At 44.3% G+C, this 19,537-nt stretch overlaps 1 protein-coding gene across 2 annotated transcripts in view; it reads left to right on the forward strand.

Moving 5' to 3' along the window:
- Positions 1–19,537, forward strand: part of inpp5a (inositol polyphosphate-5-phosphatase A) — a 544,352-nt gene that overhangs the window by 383,462 nt on the left and 141,353 nt on the right. For both annotated transcript variants that reach the window (XM_078413693.1, XM_078413692.1), the window contains exons 7-8: positions 7,472–7,524; positions 11,032–11,151. In XM_078413693.1, coding sequence (XP_078269819.1) covers positions 7,472–7,524; positions 11,032–11,151 — 173 coding nt within the window. The remainder of the gene's footprint in view (positions 1–7,471; positions 7,525–11,031; positions 11,152–19,537) is intronic.

Below are 19,537 nucleotides of genomic sequence, written 5' to 3' on the forward strand. Positions count from 1 at the left end.
TGTGCGGGGATCGCTGGGCGGCGCGGACCCGGTGGGCCGAAGGGCCTGTTTCCGCGCTGCATCTCTAAATCTAAAAAAATCAAAAAAATTAATAGTATTGGATATATCATTTGTCAGACTTATCCCCTTTCCAGGTACCTGTTTGTCAGGTATGTTGGAAGCATTTGCCATTTGCTATCAATTCCATGATAGAGGTTCCCCACCGAAAAATGTATGAAATGGTTGAAGGACAAATTGAAGTAATTGCTGGTGATTTTTGTGGAGTGGGCGTCAGAGAAGAGCAGGAATAACCAATTCAAGGACATGACAAAAAGTGCAGTAAATATGGTGCTAGGTAAGGAAGAGAGTAACTTTAGAGGCAAGAAGTTATGCTTATTACACATTTGTGTAACGTCAGCCAATGTTTGAGCAGTCTCGGAGAGAGAGACCTGTGCTGAAAAATGTGGCAAGGATCCAATGTTTGTTGGGATTTATTCAATATCTAGGTTTCGCTCTCATCTATCATATCTGACCAAGTCACTCGGATATATATCAAATAAAGATGCAGAATGGTTCTGGGAACAATTCCAAGAAGTGGTGCTGAAAAATATGAAATCGCTTCTTAGATAGCAACAATAATGCAAATTGGACAATGGCTTCATAGATATCAAGGGCATTAAAAAAGCAGGGATGAGGTGCACACAAATTGACCAGGAACTTTTGCTATAGTGTTTTAGCCCATGACAATTTTCAACTGTACATCTAGGGACGATAAATGATGAATGCTACAACAGGTCATTGACTGATGGAAACATCGTTCTTCCACCACTAGATATTGCACCCAAACCTTCAGAGAAAGCTCCTGCGATTACAACATTTTCCACAAAAGTATTGTATAAAAATGAATAAGATTTAACTCAAATGTGAAGTAAGGTAATGCTGTATGGATCAGAGACATGGAAAACAACAAAACACACAACAAACAGGTTGCAAACATTCATTAACACCTGCCTCAGGAGAATAATAAACATCTGGTGGAGAGACAAAGTAAGCAATGTGGACCTGTGGAAAAGAACAAGCCAGGATCCCATTGACTTACAAATTCGAAGGAGAAAATGGAGTTGGATTGGACGCACCCTCAGAAAACCTGCCACAAACATCACCCGGCAAGCCATGAAATGGAACCCCCAAGGAAAAAGGAAAAGAGGTCGCCCCAGGAACAGCTGGAGAAGAGGTGTCCAGGCAGAAATGTCTGGGAGTGGGCTCAACTGGGGAGATCTCGAAAGAACCGCCAACAACCGAGTGAGGTGGAGGACATCTGTCAATGGCCTATGCTCCCTAGAGGAGCAAAGGGCTTAAGAAGATAAAGAAGAGGATAAGATGGTATTGTCAAATACATTGAGTTGAGCATAATCGCACATAATAGTGCCTGTGATTTTACCCACCAGCTGGATGATATTGACTGTGAAACACCTCCAGTTGGAGATATAGGATGAAAATGTTTCTGCCCTATGGCGGCAGATAATTCAGCTCTGATACAACTGTGAGTTATGATCACCATCGGTGCTTATATGCCCCCAACTTTACAACCACTTTTGAGATGAACTAACTGGAAGCCAAATATACAGCAGATGATATATCATATATCATATATATACAGCCGGAAACAGGCCTTTTCGGCCCTCCAAGTCCGTGCCGCCCAGCGATCCCCGTACATTAACACTATCCTACACCCACTAGGGACAATTTTTACATTTACCCAGCCAATTAACCTACATACCTGTACGTCTTTGGAGTGTGGGAGGAAACCGAAGATAGCTTGTCATACCAGGTATATTACCTTAATTACCAATGTCATTCAGTTAGAATAGAATGTTAGCATAGAATTTAGTGTTTATATTATCCAAGATTATCTCAATTGGCTTAAAATCACAATTTGACTTAAAAAATACACTCCAATGTGCAATGTCTGGTACATTGTCATTTGGCAGGTAAGGACACATCTTTAAGCCACCTCATTGTGGTCTCACTCTGGGTGAAGGTTGGTGCTAATCTCTGAGATTTACATGGATATTATTGTTATGGAGTCAGAGTGATACAGCGTGGAAACAGGCCCTTCTGCCCAACTTGCCCACACCGGCCAACATACCCCAGCTACATTAGTCCCACCTGCCCTTGTTTGGCCCATATCCCTCCAAACCTGTCCTATCCATGTACCTGTCGAACTGTTTCTTAAACGTTGGGATAGTCCTTGCCTCAACTACCTCATCTGGCAGCTTGATTTATTCACAAAATGCTGGAGTAACTCAGCAGGTCAGGCAGCATCTCGAGAGAGAGAAGGAATGGGTGCCCCCCTGACATCAGTCTGAAGAAGGGTCTCGACCTGAAACGTCACCCATTCCTTCTCTCCCGAGATGCTGCCTGACCTGCTGAGTTACTCCAGCATTTTGTGAATAAATCGATTTGTACCAGCATCTGCAGTTATTCTCTTATACTCATCTGGCAGCTTATTCCATACCCCCACCATCCTTTGTGTGAAAAAATTCCCCCTCAGATTCCTTTAAAATCTTTTCCCCTTCACCTTAAACCTTTGTCCTCTGGTCGTTGAATCGCCTACTCCGGGCAAGAGACTCTGTGCATCTACCCGATCTATTCCTCTCATGATTTTATGCACTTCTATAAGATTACCCCTCATCCTTCTGCACTCCAAGGAATAGAGTCCCAGCCTACTCAACCTCTGCCTGTAACTCAGACCTCTAATCCTGGCAACATCCTCGTACCTTTTCATGCCTGAAAACATCTATCCTCTAACATGGTGCCCAGAACTGAACAAAATGCTGTGGTGTGATTATTACAGTTATTTTGTTGAAGTGGCCACACTTTTATCAACCACCACTTGCAGATGCTTTGAAAGAACTTCAAATAATCTTTGCTAGAATTAGAATAAGGAATTACTAATAGTAGGCCGCAGTTTACATCCAGAGAATTTGCAGTGTTTGCTAAGACATGGAGTTTTTAACATGAGATCTTTAGATCCACAATCACGTGGTAAATCTGAGGGTGTTGTCAGAGTTATTAGGATTTGTCACAAAATTCAAGGAGTCTGGTAAATAGACAATAGACAATAGACAATAGGTGCAGGAGGAGGCCATTTGGCCCTTCGAGCCAGCACCGCCATTCAATGTGATCATGGCTGATCATTCTCAATCAGTACCCCGTTCCTGCCTTCTCCCCATACTCCCTGACTCCGCTATCCTTAAGAGCTCTATCCAGCTCTCTCTTGAATGCATCTGAACTAAATCTGAACTTTAGTTTTGTTAGTCTGGTGCAATGCATGAGGTGAAGAAGGAGACTCTGGTTCAGCAGGGAGAGTAATGGGACTGTAACCATATGACATTGTATCCTACTGCAGGTATCCCACTACATCTTTGACATTCTATGGAGGAGACTAGTACACCAGCATGTAATAGACAATAGACAATAGGTGCAAGAGTAGGCCATTCGGCCCTTCGACCCAGCACCGCCATTCAATGTGATCATGGCTGATCATTCTCAATCAGTAACCCGTTCCCGCTTTTCCCCATACCCCCTGACTCCGCTATCCTTAAGAGCTCTATCTAGCTCTCTCTTGAATGTATTCAGAGAATTGGCCTCCACTGCCTTCTGAGGCAGAGAATTCCACAGATTCACAACTCTCTGACTGAAAAAGTTTTTCCTCATCTCTGTTCTAAATGGCCTACCTCTTATTCTCAAACTGTGGCTCCTGGTTCTGGACTCCCCCAACATTGGGAACATGTTTCCTGCCTCTAATGTGTCCAACCCCTTAATAATCTTATACGTTTCGATAAGATCCCCTCTCATCCTTCTAAATTCCAGTGTATACAAGCATAGTCGCTCCAGTCTAGGAAGAATCATCTCAAGAGTCAAGAGTGTTTAACTGTCCCCTGCACCGAGAACAGAACAATTACATTCTTACCTGCAGTAGATATTGTCTGATATTGAAGACGGCTGTAAAATGCAGTGCATGTTGTTCACTAAGGTGTCCACAATCTCCAAAGCAAAACAAGATAATTAAAACAACTACAGCCAGAGCCAAAACAATGCCCAGAGTAGGCGAGGACATGGATTTAAAGTGAGTGAGCAACTCAGTGGTACAGGCAGCATCTCTAGAGAGATGGAGATGGGTCCTATCTTAAAGAATTAATAGGAACCTTAGTGGTAACTTTTTCACACAAAGGGTGGTGGGTGTACAAAACAAGCTGCCAGAGGAGGTAGTTAACGAGGTACTATCACACCTTTTAAGAAACATTTGGAGAGGTACATGGATAGAACAGGTTAAGAGGGTTTGGGCAATAAAACCCAGGCAGGTGGGACTAGTGTAGATGGGACATGCAGGTCGGTGTGGGCAAGTTGGGCTGAAGGGCCTGTTTCCATGCTGTATCACTCTATTTGACATGACTTACTGACTGTGCATCTGAAGGTAATATCAGACCACTGAAAGACTGTTTTTACAGAGATTGTTAGTTTGTTTCATTCAACAGTCAAATAATATTTTGGGGAAAAGTTGAAACAAGGTATGTGACCTCAGTGCAAATACTGCTGCAGTGATCTATGAGATTACACGAGGGGGGGGGGTTCATTTATTTACATCATTGCAACGATATCTCGGATATGTCTGTGCGTGAAACAGCAAAAACAAAGCAATCTATAAAAGTGCTCGTCGTCTCCTTTAATGTTGTTACTCTATTTTACTTAAATAAAAGGCAATTTCTCTTTTGTAAGAAATCTGGGCTACGCCAGTAAATTAAAGAGGAATCAATACAACTGCAGACTTATGGTGAGTGCCATCATTTTGCGACTGCTCACTGTACATAAGAAAAGTAAAAGCAATGGCTCTCTAATAAACTTATGGCATCCTGATCCATCCCATTTCGTTCTATTCAGGCACTTCTGAAAATCAATTATGATCTGGCAGAATGTGAAGATCTTAATCAATGTACACTTCCAGTCAATCTCATTTCCTTTTTGTCCGTTCATGAAGGCCAGCATTTATTGCCGGTCCCTAATTACCCTTGAACCTGGTGGTTTGCTAAGTCATTTTAGTGGATAATTTGGAGTCAAGTACTTTGCTGAGCTTTGGTATTCACATATTGGTTTTGAACGATACATTTCTTCTCCAGAGTTATTAATGATGGATTTTTGCACCAGTACCCTAGTTTACTAGTACCTAGCCACCATTATTAATTCTGGCTTTCATTTTACTTAATTAAATGTATTTAAATGTCCCAGCTGCTTTGATAGGATTTTAACGTGTGCCTTGATGATTAGTTCAGGCCTCAGAACTCCTAAGCAAATATTAGAACTGAAGTAAAATGTACATTTCATCAATACATTTTATCTCTGTACCACCCACTCCCCTGACATCAGTCTGAAGATGGGTCTCGACCCGAAACGTCACCCATTCCTTCTCTCCAGAGATGCTGCCTGACCCGCTGAGTTGCCCCAGCATTTTATGCAAGAGTTTGAACAAGAACACGATCATGATTTGCCTTTGTTGTCGGAACTGCACTTGCCCAGGAAAGTGGGGATCATAATGACAGGCTCAATGCAAGTGGGGAGAACGCTGTAAGGGGGGGGGGGGGAATGGGGGAAGAACAAAGGAAGACCCGGCATGGGGGAACAGCCGGGAGAGGGAAGAGGGGGTAGACCTGGAGTGATGGGGTGGGGGGGGGGGGGGGGCAACAAAGGTGGTCCTGGCACAGGATACTTTGTAACTTTGTCAGCGCCCTTTATATGGCGACTATTTGCATACCTCGGGTGTGCAAGCAAAGAATTTCACCATGACTTGTCACATGTGACAATAAAGTAATCATTCAAGTCAAGAGTGGGAACATTTTGGGAAGAGGAGATGAGCCACTCCCCAGAGGGTATTCAACAAGGAACTGCTGGTATTTCTGAAAGTAAATGATAGTCACTTTTGGGATTTTTGTACAAACAAAGAAATACCGATCTCACCGACTAAGTTCCATAGCTTATTTCTCAACTGTGCTCGATCAGTGGAGTCCAGCTACAGACCAACACTTTGCTGAGACATCCCAGTGGTCACAGTGGTGCAGGTTCTGTGAACTATTTGATTTGAACGGGGATTGGAAGAATGAAAGAAAAAAACTAGTAAAATAATGCAAGGATCCCCAATAATTTTATAACTACTTTGGTAACCTTTCCTGCGTCTTCTTGACCAGTGCTTCTTAAACTAATTCATCCTTGAGTCTTTATCACAAAATTTCATTCACCCTCGACTAAATTTTCTTATGTTTTTTTTGGTAATTTGCGTCTTATTCTCCCTTGTGTATAATTTTATATATATTAAGTCATTCAACCTTCATGAACCCCCTCTCGTTTCATTCGCCCTTGGGTGAACCATGCACCCATTTAAGAGGCACTGTTCTAGAGACATATGCACATATTCTTCCAATTCTTTCTGTTCCTGTCGTCCTCATAAGATTAAATAATATGATCCACATGAAGGATTGTCGGACGACCAGTGCACATTAAGGGATTGCAATCTTCTGATGACCTGACTTGCCACATGCTGTTTATCTGGACTGCTGACCAATTCATCTTTATACCATTATTCCACTGGACTAACTAACTACTTTTGCATTTGTACAAACGAACAACTGAAATGTGGAAGTAAATGTCTAAACGTGGTATGCATGTGGATTAATTTGCTACCAAGCTAATGAAAATATTTATGTGATCCTATGAGCATGAGTTTGTTGTAAAGGAAAATGCTTTCAGCATCCAATTGATGGCACTAAATTGCCGTTATGGCTCAGATTTGTTCTTCAGCGCTTATCGGCGATTGGTAAAACATCTCAGGCTCTCCTCTTCAATTTGTTTGCTTCTCTAACATGGAGCATGGTGCATGTAAATATTTTGAATTTTGACCTTTAAGTGCTCCAGGATAAACCGGGTGCCCAATGTGCTGTGAATTTCATGGTTGTGCAGACCTTCGAGCTGGCAGAATTCTGGAATAATGCACAATATTTTGACAGTACAAAATGAGTCTCCCCCTTTTCTTGTCAGTTTTGTGTAAATGTTTGTGTTGAGATATGTTGCAGTTGCATCTTCTCTAAGTGTAGCGAGTGTAGTGTGATTAATTTATTTGCCGAGCTGTTACTTTCCTTCCATCTATTGGAATGAACTGCGTGTGATTACAGTGATTTATAACCAAAGATAAATTATTGCCACAGAAATAAATCAAATGCCTTTTCTTTTCTGGCTCAGTAATTTTCCGCTGCAATTTGATAGTCTTCCACTGTGCTCGTGTTATAAATGACGTGTACAATATCTCTGATAGCTACAGATTTTTTTTTGGAAAGAGAACAAGCTTGTTTCTACTGTTTAGGCTCTGTTGCCAAACTGTGAAGACTGTGAAGATTCATGTGCAATGTTAAATTGACATCTTCATTGTTTTTTTTATTCATAGTGTAAGTGGTCCAGAAAAGGTTTCATCAGAACACGATGGAGTGTCACTGATTGGTACGTTCCTGTGCTTTTATTTTTAACTTTTGCACTAATTTGAAATGTATTTAACGGCAGATTGATTGCAAAATTGGGTCAAGACATGATTTGACACCCTGACCTTTGTCAGTCAATCGCCTGTCATTTGGTACCCCATATGTCCTTGAAACTGATTTTGAGATTGATCCACCAGCCTTGGGCTAAAATTTTACACAATATTTCCAGCTTTTTTTTACACGGCAATTTAAGTATTTGGTACACATTGATTCAATTGGACAGTTTTCAGTGAGCAAACACGCTAAAGTTTATTTTAATCGGACTTCATGCATGAAACTTTTTTAAACTGCGCTGCGGGCTTTAAAAAAGATTCCAGGCTGCTTTTCTCGTGTGGATGAAGATCAACACTGCAGATAATAAAAGATTGAAGCAGAAATAGAAAAGGCCAGAGCACCAAACAAGTCAGCTGGCATCCGTGGAGAGTGTTTTTATGATGATCTATTGAATTAAACTATTGACGCTATTTCGTTCGTCACAGATACTGCCTAATCTGCTGAGTGTTTCTGAGATTTTTCCATTTTGCTTTCTTGTGTTAGATTTGATATTACAAGTACTGTGTTACAATGTCCTGTGTTTCCCTGCTATTAATATCTAACAGCTAGGCCTTTCGATTCTATGTTTTCCCCCTCTCAATCTCTCCTACACACACAAACCTGTCCCTCCAGGTGGATGATATTTCCCTCCTTTCTGTTCCACCTGGAACACTGAAGTGGTGCAGAGAGGTTCGTTGAAAGACTGGGCCATTCAGCCCACTGAACCTGGAACAACAACAATATATTATAACCATGGGACTGATTTACCAGGAGACGTTAGGTGGCTACATTGAACCAAAAGAACTCAATTGCCTCCTTCCTTAGCTATTCCTCATCTACCATTTCCAGCTGAACATTTTGGATCATCTTGCCAAGTATAATAGATATAACATTCTGCCATCCATCTACTAACACATAATGAAAGAAGTGGAAGAGAATGGTACTTGAACAAATGTGAGCTCAGGGTTAATTTGTATCTTTTCCTCACCATTTTCCATTTGTCTTCCTCAAACTGTATTTTGCTTCCTTACGTGAGGGAAGCTAGATACTTTTTCTTTAGTTTCGAGTCACAAATGTTTATCAAATTTAACATGGCTGATCATTCTCAATCAGTACCCCGTTCCTTCCTTCTCCCCATACCCCCTGACTCCACTATCCTTAAGAGCTCTATCTAGCTCTCCCTTGAATACATTCAGAGACTTGGCCTCCACTGCCTTTTGAGGCAGTGAATTCCACAGATTTAGAACTCTCTGACTGAAAAAGTTTTTCCTCATCTCCGTTCTAAATGGCCTACCCCTTATTCTTAAACTGTGGCCCCTGGTTCTGGACTCCGCCAACATTGGGAACATGTTTTCTGCCTCTAACGTGTCCAACCCCTTAATAATCTTATATGTTTCGATAAGATCACCTCTCATTCTTCTAAATTCCTAGCTGCTTCAGTCTTTCAACATATGACAGTCCCGCCATTCCTAGTAAACCTACGCTGCACGCCCTCAATAGCAAGAATATCCTTCCTCAAATTTGGAGACCAAAACTGCACACAGTACTCCATTTGTGAGAGTGGGGGGGGGAATCTATGTTTACTAAAGAAAGAGGACATCTGGGATGTCTTTTTCCACCTGGGGTGAGGGAGAGCAAGAGCAGAACTACAGAATACAGAGGTGATGCAGGTGAGGGATCCATTCATAGTATGATCCTCACCTAATATATACACACATCTACATTCCAGCAGGGGCACTTAGTTGATGCTGGGTCCCGATATCTCTCTCTATTTCTCCCACTGCCAGTGCAGTAAAATCAAGGCCATTTATAATCCCCCACCATTAGTTCAATTGAGATCGATTCACTCCATGCAGGTCAGAGGCATGAGACCTTCCAACCTAAATGACCACAAGGTATGGTGCATGTACCAAATGGGAATTAATGAGAGCTCTGTGGATCATTGTCATTGCACATGTTCTAAAGGATGTTACTTAAAATATTGTGCCTCCTTTTCCTGATGCATATGTACCACAAAATGCGGTCTGATCATTTTGATGCCTCTGAGTTCACTTGTACGAAAATATAATTAATTATACCTATGTTTTATTAGTGGCCTGCAACAAACCGCACATTGTATCAACGTGTGTGTATTATATAAACGTGATCTATAGCTATAATTTTTACTGATTTTTTTTAATTAATAGAGAGATCTATGCACCTCCACTCCTCACCAATTAACTTCAGTATCCAACCTAAGTTTGCAGGTTCTCCCTCTGACCATGTGGCTTTCTGCCGTGTACTCCAGTTTCCTCCCACATCCCAAAGATGTGTGGGTTTGTAATTAATTGGCCTGTGTAAATTGGCCTGTGTAGTGTGTCGTGGGATAACGAGTGGGAACCCGTGATCGATGGTCGACATGGACTCAGTGGGCCGAAGGGCCAGCGGGCCGAAGAGTTTCCATGCTGCGTCTCTCTAAACCCGAAGCTCTAATATCAGTCTGAAGAAGGGTCTCGACCCGAAACGTCACCCATTCCTTCTCTCCTGAGATGCTGCCTGACCTGCTGAGTTACCCCAGCATTTTGTGAATAAAGCTCTAATATTTGCCTGGTTTGGACTCACTATAAAGATCAACTGTTGTCACACCGCAAGTAGAATTAAGGGCATCCTCTCAGCTGATGACTCATGCTTGCCCCTAACGTGCAGGGAGTAAATGAGAAAGTGGGATAACACAGAACTAGTGTGAACGATGGTCGGCGTGGACGCATTGGTCCGAAGGGTTGTTTCCATATATATATTTAATCTAAACCAAACTAAACAAAATGCCCTTTCTGATCCATTAAAAATGCTTTGCTTATTTTATATTTTTGTGCAAAGCTCTAACCTCAGTCCCCATAAATCTGAGAGCGCTTCTGAATGCAGGCTATAAAACACTTAAAATAATGAAGTTCAATTTTACAGATTTTTAATAAGACTTAATAAACTAATGTATGAAATGGGACATTTTTATGAATGTGTCATTCTTTTGTGAAACCACTCTAAAGCATGTGCACAGGGGTGCATTATTTAGTTTTCATGGATTAGATGGCAATAACAGTCAATACATAAGGTGTGGGCTGACAGGTATAATGAGGTTCCATCTGCAAGGTGATAGATATCAGAGTTTACTTATTGTTTAAAAGCAATTCCCCATTAAAAGGATAGCGTGCTTGGTAAGCAAATATGAATATTGCCAGGCAAAATAGCCGTGCGTTATTATCGACTGAATTTTATTATTTTATTCACCAGTGTAATTAATCCGAACACCTATAAAGGGCATGAACTGAGAAGCAAAATGTTTTTATAAGGCTCTGGTTATGGCAGTTTGATATGGGAGAGCACAATTTTATAAATTCTGTCATGATCATAAGAGCACTTGCATGATGATTCACTTGTGTGATGGTTATTTTCTTGACAGTGCCTTTGACTTGGTGAACATTCATCTTTTCCATGATGCTTCCAATTTAATTGCTTGGGAAACAAGCCCATCTGTCTACTCGGGCACCCGACAGAAAGCTCTCACTTATGTGCTAGATAGGTAAGCAATATATCTCCTTTATATTTTGCATGCTTGATCCTGTGCTACAGCTTCGGAAAATTATTTGGAGACACAAAAGACCGCGAACGATGGAGCCTGGAGCAGAAAACAGAGTGCCGAAGGAACTCAGCAGATCAGGCATCGTCTAGAGAGGGAAATGAACGGTCAACGTTTCGGGGCAAGACCCTTCTTCTGCACTGGGAGGAGTGGAGGCCCTTCCTTAGCACGGGAAGAGTCTCGACCGAAACTGCCCACTGGTCATTTCCCCCTACAGATGCTGCCTGACCCACTGAGTTCCTCCAGCAGTTTGTTTTTTGGAAGATCATTTTTTCGAATTTGGTGGTCAGCACTAGAAAAATGTAATTTTACAATTTTGGTTTGCGTTGGTAACGGGTTCAGGTCCAGTCTGAGATATTCACAATAAAGGAGGTATTCAATTCCTAAGATATAGTTGCTGTATGCACCTCGTTACTGACAAACCCATCACATGGTGATGTAAACGACATTGAAAATGCACTGGTCAGACATATAGCATATCCTTCGTTTGAAATGATGCATCCCATCTTCAAAATAAAAATTAAAGTTTACAACAGTTTATCTTGATGATATTGTCCCTTTCTCTGGATTTGTTCCTTAAAATGCAATGAATATGCGATGCACAAATTCCCAACTGAGAGATGACAATGGCTGAATTATTTGGAAGAGAGGCTGGATAATGTTAGAAACATAGAAAATAGGTGCAGGAGGAGGACATGTAGCCCTTCGAGCCAACGCCGCCATTCATTGCGATCATGCCTGATCATCTACAATCAGTAACCTGTGCTGCCTTCTCCCCATATCCCTTGATTCCACTAGCCCCGAGAACTCTATCTAACTGTTGTGTTTGCTGTCTGGGTTTCTAAGTGTTTAAGATAATTGTGGTGAAATCACACTGAACATCATATCATAGGAAAATTAATATGTGCAAATGAGTCAGTGGACTATAATGTCAGTCAGTGTGCAACATTGACAACACCATTGTTTCCACTTTGGAGTTCCAAGTTCCACTCAACCCTGCTGCTGAACCAAACATGGTTGAACATATTCTGTTTGAAGAAGGACCCTCACCAGCAGTTTTAAAATAATTATCAACCAATTGTGGGTTGGTTGCTGATTGTTTTCAACTGTCTTGTGCTTTGTTTGCTGTTTCTTAATTTATTTGATATTGTTAAAATCTGCAAAATATAACAGGTGATGACCAGAGCTTCTTGATAACCAGAGTTTAGTTTAGAAATACAGTGCAGAAACAAGCCCTTCGGCCCACCGAGTCTGCGCCGACCAGCGATCCCCATACACTAGCATTATCCTACACACGAGGGACAATTTATATTTTTTACCAAAGCCAATTAACTTACAAACCTGTACGTCTTGGAATGTGGGTGGAGACCAGAGCACCCGGGGAAAAGTCACGGGGAGAACGTACAAACTCCGTACAGACTGCAGCCGTGGTCAGGGTCGAACCCGGGGATGTAAGCTGTCAGGCAGCCACCTCACCGCCCTTTTTCAAACGAGCAAAAGAGGATTTCCACAACTATTTCTTCTCCCAGGAATGAATCTGTTTTCAGGCATTCCTGTCAGAATGCAGCATAGGAAAGAGAAAGTGCGGAGCGCACACATAGTCACCTGTGTCAGAGTTGAGTGTGACCTCTCCCTATGGGAGCAGGCTTCTACACGGTCATTGACTCCTGGCATTGCAATGTCTGTGCCCATTCCTGGGCCCCATCCAGTATCTCTGCCCTCTCTCTCTCTATCCACAGCCCCCTTCCCAATTATATCTTGTTTTCTGATAGCAGTAACAGTAGGATTGGTTCAAACAGCAATAACTACATTTTTTATAGTAATCTGCAATTTGAAGCATTGCTTGCTGCGGAATTGAGCCTGTATCGACCTGAATTCAACTGGGAAATATTTAAGTTTAATGGAACAATAGTGATTACAATAATAAAGCAATGATGAATTAGGGTCTGATGTAAAATTAATAGATCAGATGTAATCAAACCTGAATGTTTCACCACAGCTGTTTTTGCCATGCTTAACCTAGAAAGGGTAAGCTATAAAAATACTATTTTATATTCATTAGGCTATAATCTACTGAAAGTTTTCCGTGCAGATCTTTTAGATTGGTCAGATTCCGTAAAAGCTTTGATAAAATTGCCTTCCTCATAGCCATATTTTACCATTTCCTAAATTCTACACCCCCCTATGTTCTCAACTTAAGGGATTACTGAAAAGGAATTACTATTGTTAATTTTCTATATATTTAAGGGACTTTAACATTTACTTTCTGCTATTTTAATTGAATCGGTTAATGTATTGAAGTATATATAATAGGTATAAATTCACAAAATGCTGGAGTAACTCAGCAGGTCAGGCAGCATCTCGGGAGAGAAGGAATGGGTGACGTTTCAGGTCGAGACCCTTCTTCAGACTGATGTCAGGGGGGCGGGACAAAGGAAGGATATAGGTGGAGACATGTCCCGCTCCCCTGACATCAGTCTGAAGAAGGGTCTTGACCCGAAACGTCACCCATTCCTTCTCTCCCGAGATGCTGCCTGACCTGCTGAGTTACTCCAGCATTTTGTGATTAAATACCTTCGATTTGTAACAGCATCTGAAGTTATTTTCTTATAATAAGTATAATTTGGATTCTCAAATAGCATGATGGATAATCATTCCTACACTGTGTTTAGGAAATGTGCTGAAATAGATTACTGCTTTTGATTTGATCTCCTAAGATAGAGAAGCAAGTTGAAACTGTGTGTACATACTCGATTTGGTGCAATTGGAACTTAAGAGGTCATACGAGTTTGTCGCATAACTCTCTTTCTATCAGAACCAGTTTCTTTATTCCTGTTGCTACGATTCACTCCAGAATCGTTACATGTTCGACCCTACTTTCCACTTCTGGCCTCAGCATCTAACCCACCACAGTGGTTGGTGGTCGGTCATGGCTGTGACTGTGGCTGTGGCTGCAGTTTAACCTTTCAAAAAGCTGGAAAGGGTGCAGAGAAGATTTACAAGGATGCTGCCGGGGCTGGAGGGTCTGAGGTATAGGGAGAGGTGGAGGAGGCTGGGACTCTATTCATTGGAGCGGTGTTGCCCTTGCAGCTGTGGCTTACCTGCGATCTGTTTGTCTTTTGTGTTTTTTGTTGTCTTTTGTCTTAATTGTAGTGTTTAGATGTGATGTAGTGTTTTTTGTGGTTGTGTGCTATGGGGGGGGGGGGGGAACTGTAAAAATTGTCTCTTCCGAATGGAGACGCGACCTTTGTTTTCTGGGTGGTGTCTCCGTTCCCGCTGCGGCCTACCATCGGCCAAACACCTGGAGCTGGCGGCCTCCAGCTGGGACCACCTGGGCTCTGGTTCGCAGAGCCCGCGGACTGGACTTACCATCTGCGGAGCTGGCTGCCTTTCGGAGGCTGTGGTGGCGCTGCGGGAGTGGCTGCGACTCGCCTTCGGAGGCTCCGAAAGCATCTTCGGCCGCGGGCCGCGTGGATATCGGAAGCTCGCAGCCCCGTGAGTGGGGGCCGACATCGGGAGCTCCGGCAGCGGCAGCATCTTCGCCCATCCCGTATCACGAGGTTTGGGTCGGCCTGCTGCGGACCATTCACCATCCGGCACGGCCTGGGATACGCCGCCGGATTTTTTTCTGCCCGGCGGGGCCTTCAATGTCGGGAGCCCCGACCGTCCCGACGTGCAGTGGCAGCGTCATCGCCCGCCCCGAATCGCAGGGATGGGGTCGGCCCGCTGCGGACCTTTCACCGTCCGGCGCGGCCTGGAATGTTGCAACTTCAACAGCCTGACCGCGGGAGAAGACGGCAGGGGAAGAGAAAAGACATTCTGGCCTACCATCACAGTGAGGAGGTGACTGGAGACTCACTGTGATGGATGGTTCTTTTTTTGTTTTGTGTTGGTTTGTGATTGTGTGTGTAATTGCTTATTTTCATTGCTTTTATTGTTGGACTGCGGGTGACGAAATCTCGTCCAAAAGACTAGTTTTTTTGGATGACAATAAAGGTTATTCTGATTCTGATTCTGAGAGGATGAGGGGTGATCTCATAAAGGTGTATAAGATCATGAGAGGAATAGATCGAGTAGCATCTCTGGTGAAAAGGAATAGGTGACGTTTCGGGTCGAGACCCATCTGAAGCAGATGTATAAGTGATGTTTCCTATTTGGCTGCGAGCTAGCCTTTGAGTGGGAAATGAGACTTCTTCAGACTGGTCTCGACCCGAAACGTCACCCATCCCTTCTCTCCAGAGATGCTGCCTGACCCGCTGAGTTACTCCAGCTTTTTGTGTCTGTCCAGGTGATTGCTTTTCTCTTTGGGCAGTATCCTGCTGGACCAGTTCCACTCCCCAAACCCCACCACAACCTACTCCATCCAGAGCAGAGGTCCCTGCTGACCTGCTCTCCCCTAGGCTTGCCGGTCCTCTGCACTCTTGTGATTGGGCCTTGAGGTCACACCAATGACTGGGCAACAGGCTGGGCAGTGGCAGAATATGGAAACGGCCCTGACAGGAAGCAAAACTGGGGATGTATTTTTTTTTAATAGAGCAGCCAAAATAAGTTTATCAAAATCAAGCTAGTATAAACCATCTACCCCCGAGCTTCTGAATTCACTAGCCCAGGATCCTCATTGAATTTCGAAATGTTTCTGAACCTGCCACAGGTCTGAGCTGTCCCAGGATCAGAAGGATGGTTTCCTAATGTAATTGTTTGCTGAGGGGTGACATCTTCTCAATCGTTGAAGTCCAAGAAGTGCCTAGCATGAAGGTAGACACAAAATGCTGGAGTAACTCATCGAGTCAGGCAGCATCTCGGGAGAGAAGGAATGGGTGATGTTTCGGGTGGAGGCCCTTCTTCAGACTGATGTCAGGGGGGGCGGGACTAAGGAAGCATGAGTCCCCTCAAAGTGGAGGGGATGCAATGTACCAGAATACTCTGCTCGGGCTAATCAATGCCTCTACCTCACTGATCATGTCCCAGTCGTTCTGGCTGGGGACTTCAACTGCATCATCGGTGCAGCTGGATAACAGCCAGTGCCACGACATGCCGGATAGCACGGACAATCCTCTGAAGGAAACGGTCAAAGATACAAAATTGTGCAACACCTTCAGAGACGCTGCAGGTGGAGCACAGCAACAGTTCTCTTAATAGAGACCGAAGGTATTTATTCACAAAATGCTGGAGTAACTCAACGGGTCAGGCAGCATCTCGGGAGAGAAGGAATGGGTGGCGTTTCAGGTCGAGACCCTTCTTCAGACTGATGTCAGGGGGGCGGAACAAAGGAAGGATATAGGTGGAGGCAGGAAGATAGAGGGAGATCTGGGAAGGGGAGGGGAAGGGAGGGACAGAGGAACTATCTAAAGTTGGAGAAGTCGATGTTCATACCACTGGGCTGCAAGCTGCCCAGGCGAAATATGAGGTGCTGTTCCTCCAATTTCCGGTGGGCTTCACTATGGCACTGGAGGAGGCCCATGACAGAAAGGTCAGCCTGGGAATGGGAGGGGGAGTTGAAGTGCTCAGCCACCGGGAGATCAGTTTGGTCAATGCGGACCGAGCGCAGGTGTTGAGCGAAGCGATCACCGAGCCTGCGCTTGGTTTAGACCAGACAGCTCAATACGGTCCTCGATAGGCCTCATCTCTGTGCCGGAAGGCCTTTACGCTCATGGGCAATGACATCACGCCAGTGTTATTCTCTGCCCACTGCCTCTTTGGCTGGCTGCCACCTTGCAGGAAGACAAGAAGGTTAGTTGAAAGCAAACCTCTGAACCCCGGAAAACATCAAGGAATTGAAGGGGGGGGGTACTCAGGCTGGGGAACCTTGACTGCCCGATGAACTGGTAGGAAGCAACCAAGGCGAATGCGAAAAGGTTCATGCTGAAATAAGGAATTGCATGCGCCGGTTCACAAAAAAGGAGATGCAAAGTGCTGGAGTAACTCAGTTGGTCAGGTCGCATCACTAGAGAACATGGATACTGGTTGGGACACCGACCTCCCTCTTTCAGATGCAGAGGATGGCAGTTAATAGGTTCAATGGATCAATGGTTCTTTGTTATCACATGTACAGATGTGCAGTGAAATTATTTTTTTGCATACAGTTCAGTAGAGCATTGCCATACCGAAGCACAATCCCCGATTAGCAGAATTGCATAGAAATAGTCCACTGAGGAGGCATGCAGGAGTCACCAGGTTTTGGCGCCATTTTTAAAGTCCCGTCCCTTCTGCGTGCTCAGTCTTCTGGAGCGGAGCCCAATCTAGGTTAGCCCCAGGCTGCTGCAGGGGCTCCAGCCAGCCATCTGTCCAGCCTCTGTCTGGATCGTCCAGCGGACCTACGTCCCTCTCCTCATTCAACCTCCTTCAGCCTTTGTGCCCTGGCTGCGAGATCCTCCCGCAGCCGACTTTGAGGGCTGGAAGGTAAGACCCCGGTTCACTCTCGTACCTGCCTGTGTTTTTATGTCCGCTGTCGCCAACTCCCTCGATGAAGCCACATGCGACAATAACGTATTCAAGGCAATTCCTCCTCTTCCGTTCTCTGAACCTCAGGGGACCAGCAGGGGCCGGCTCGATGGCTCCCTCCACAGGCCACGGCACGCCGGTCCTTCCTTCTGACCGAAGGCCCTGCACGTCACACACAGGTGAGGGTGATTCGATAGGCAGGTGGTTGGACAAAGGCCCGAGATGAAAAAGAGCTGTTAGACTAAAGGATTGAAGAGTTGCAAATTGTGAAGCCAGAGGAAATAACGATTCATTGTCTTCAAAAGGGTTCAGAAAGCAAGTTAGTGGGAATTGTGACGAAATTGCAGAATCTGCTCCTTCTGCTGTCAAGGCAGTGGATGTGAGGGAGGAACTCCAAGAGGTGAAGACCCAGACCATCTCACTCTTTGCCTCAATTGGCCACGGTGGCTCAGCGTTGGAGTTGCTGAGCACTTGCACCACCGCACCCTTGGATTCGATCCCAACTACGGGTGCTGTCTGTACGGAGTTTGTACGTTCTCCCCGTGACCGCGTGGGTTTTCTCTGAGATCTTCGGTTTCCTCCCAAACTCCAAAGATGTACAGGTATGTCGGTTAATTGGCTTGGTGCATGTGTAAATAGTCCCTAGTAGGATAGTGTTGGTGTGCGGGGATCGCTGGTTGGTGCGGACTCGGTGGGCCGAAGGGCCTGTTTCCGCGCTGTATTTCTAAACTAAACAAAAAACTTTCTGCAATCTTTCCCCTGTTTGCCTGGTAACCTCTGTCCTAAACAGAACTCAGAATAGAACCTATGCTTAGGGATGGACCGTCACCCCTTTTGTCCTGTTTTCACACCTCACACTTCCTTATCTATTTATCTCCCTCTCCGCTGACATCACCCGTTCCTTCCCTCTAGAGTTGCTGCAGAGTTTTGTGTCGCTCTTCCGTTTAAACCAACATCTGCAGGTCCTTCCTGCACATATGCTTTGGGACGTTGGAGTCAGGCATGTGAATGATGTGACCTGCCTTATATGGCTGAGTGTATGTATCTTGGATGTCCACACTGGGAATGAGGGACTGTGAGAGGTCAAAGACATTCGCTTGCTTATTCTGCCTACAAATTTCAAAGAATTTGAAAAGACAGCAAAGGTTCAGGTGCCTTCTTTCAGTAGCTTGTACAGCCCCCCTGTACCATATAAAAAATAGACACAAAATGCTGGACAACACATACCAGCGGGACAGGCAACATCTCTGGAGAGAAGGAATGGGTGATGTTTCGTATCAAGACCCTTCTTCAGACTGAGAGTCAGGGCAGAGGGAAACTGGAGATAAGGAAGGGCAAGGTGTGAAAACGACAGATCAAAGCAGATAGTGTCAAGGAAATATAGAATGGTTCATTGTTGGATGAGGGGAAGGTGACAACGAGGCACACAAACAGTAAAATCAATCAGAAGGACAGTGACATGAGTCGAAGAACCAAGGTGGGGAGGGACGGAGAGGGAGGGAAACCAAGGGTCACTTGAAGTTAGCGAAACCAAAAGTCATACCGCTGGGTTGTAAGCTGCCCAAGCGAAATATGAGGTGCTGTTCCTCCAATTTGCATGTGGCCTCACTCTGACAGTGGAGGAGGCCTAGGACAGAAAGGTCAGTGTGGGAATGGGAGGGGGAGTTAAAGAGTTTAGCAACCGGGAGATCACTTATGCCCATCACTTATGCTGAGCGAAGGTGTTCAGGAAAACGATCGCCCAGCAATAGCTGCCTCACTGCTGCCTGTAAAACTATTATGTTCCATGCCACGTCTAAGTTCTTTATCATCAAATCCTCAATCAACCAAAATCAGTGACAGCACATTGAAGACAATGGTGATTTCATCATCAATGTCTGACTTCACT

This window comes from Rhinoraja longicauda, chromosome 16, assembly GCF_053455715.1.
Source record: "Rhinoraja longicauda isolate Sanriku21f chromosome 16, sRhiLon1.1, whole genome shotgun sequence".
Taxonomy (NCBI): domain Eukaryota; kingdom Metazoa; phylum Chordata; class Chondrichthyes; order Rajiformes; family Arhynchobatidae; genus Rhinoraja; species Rhinoraja longicauda.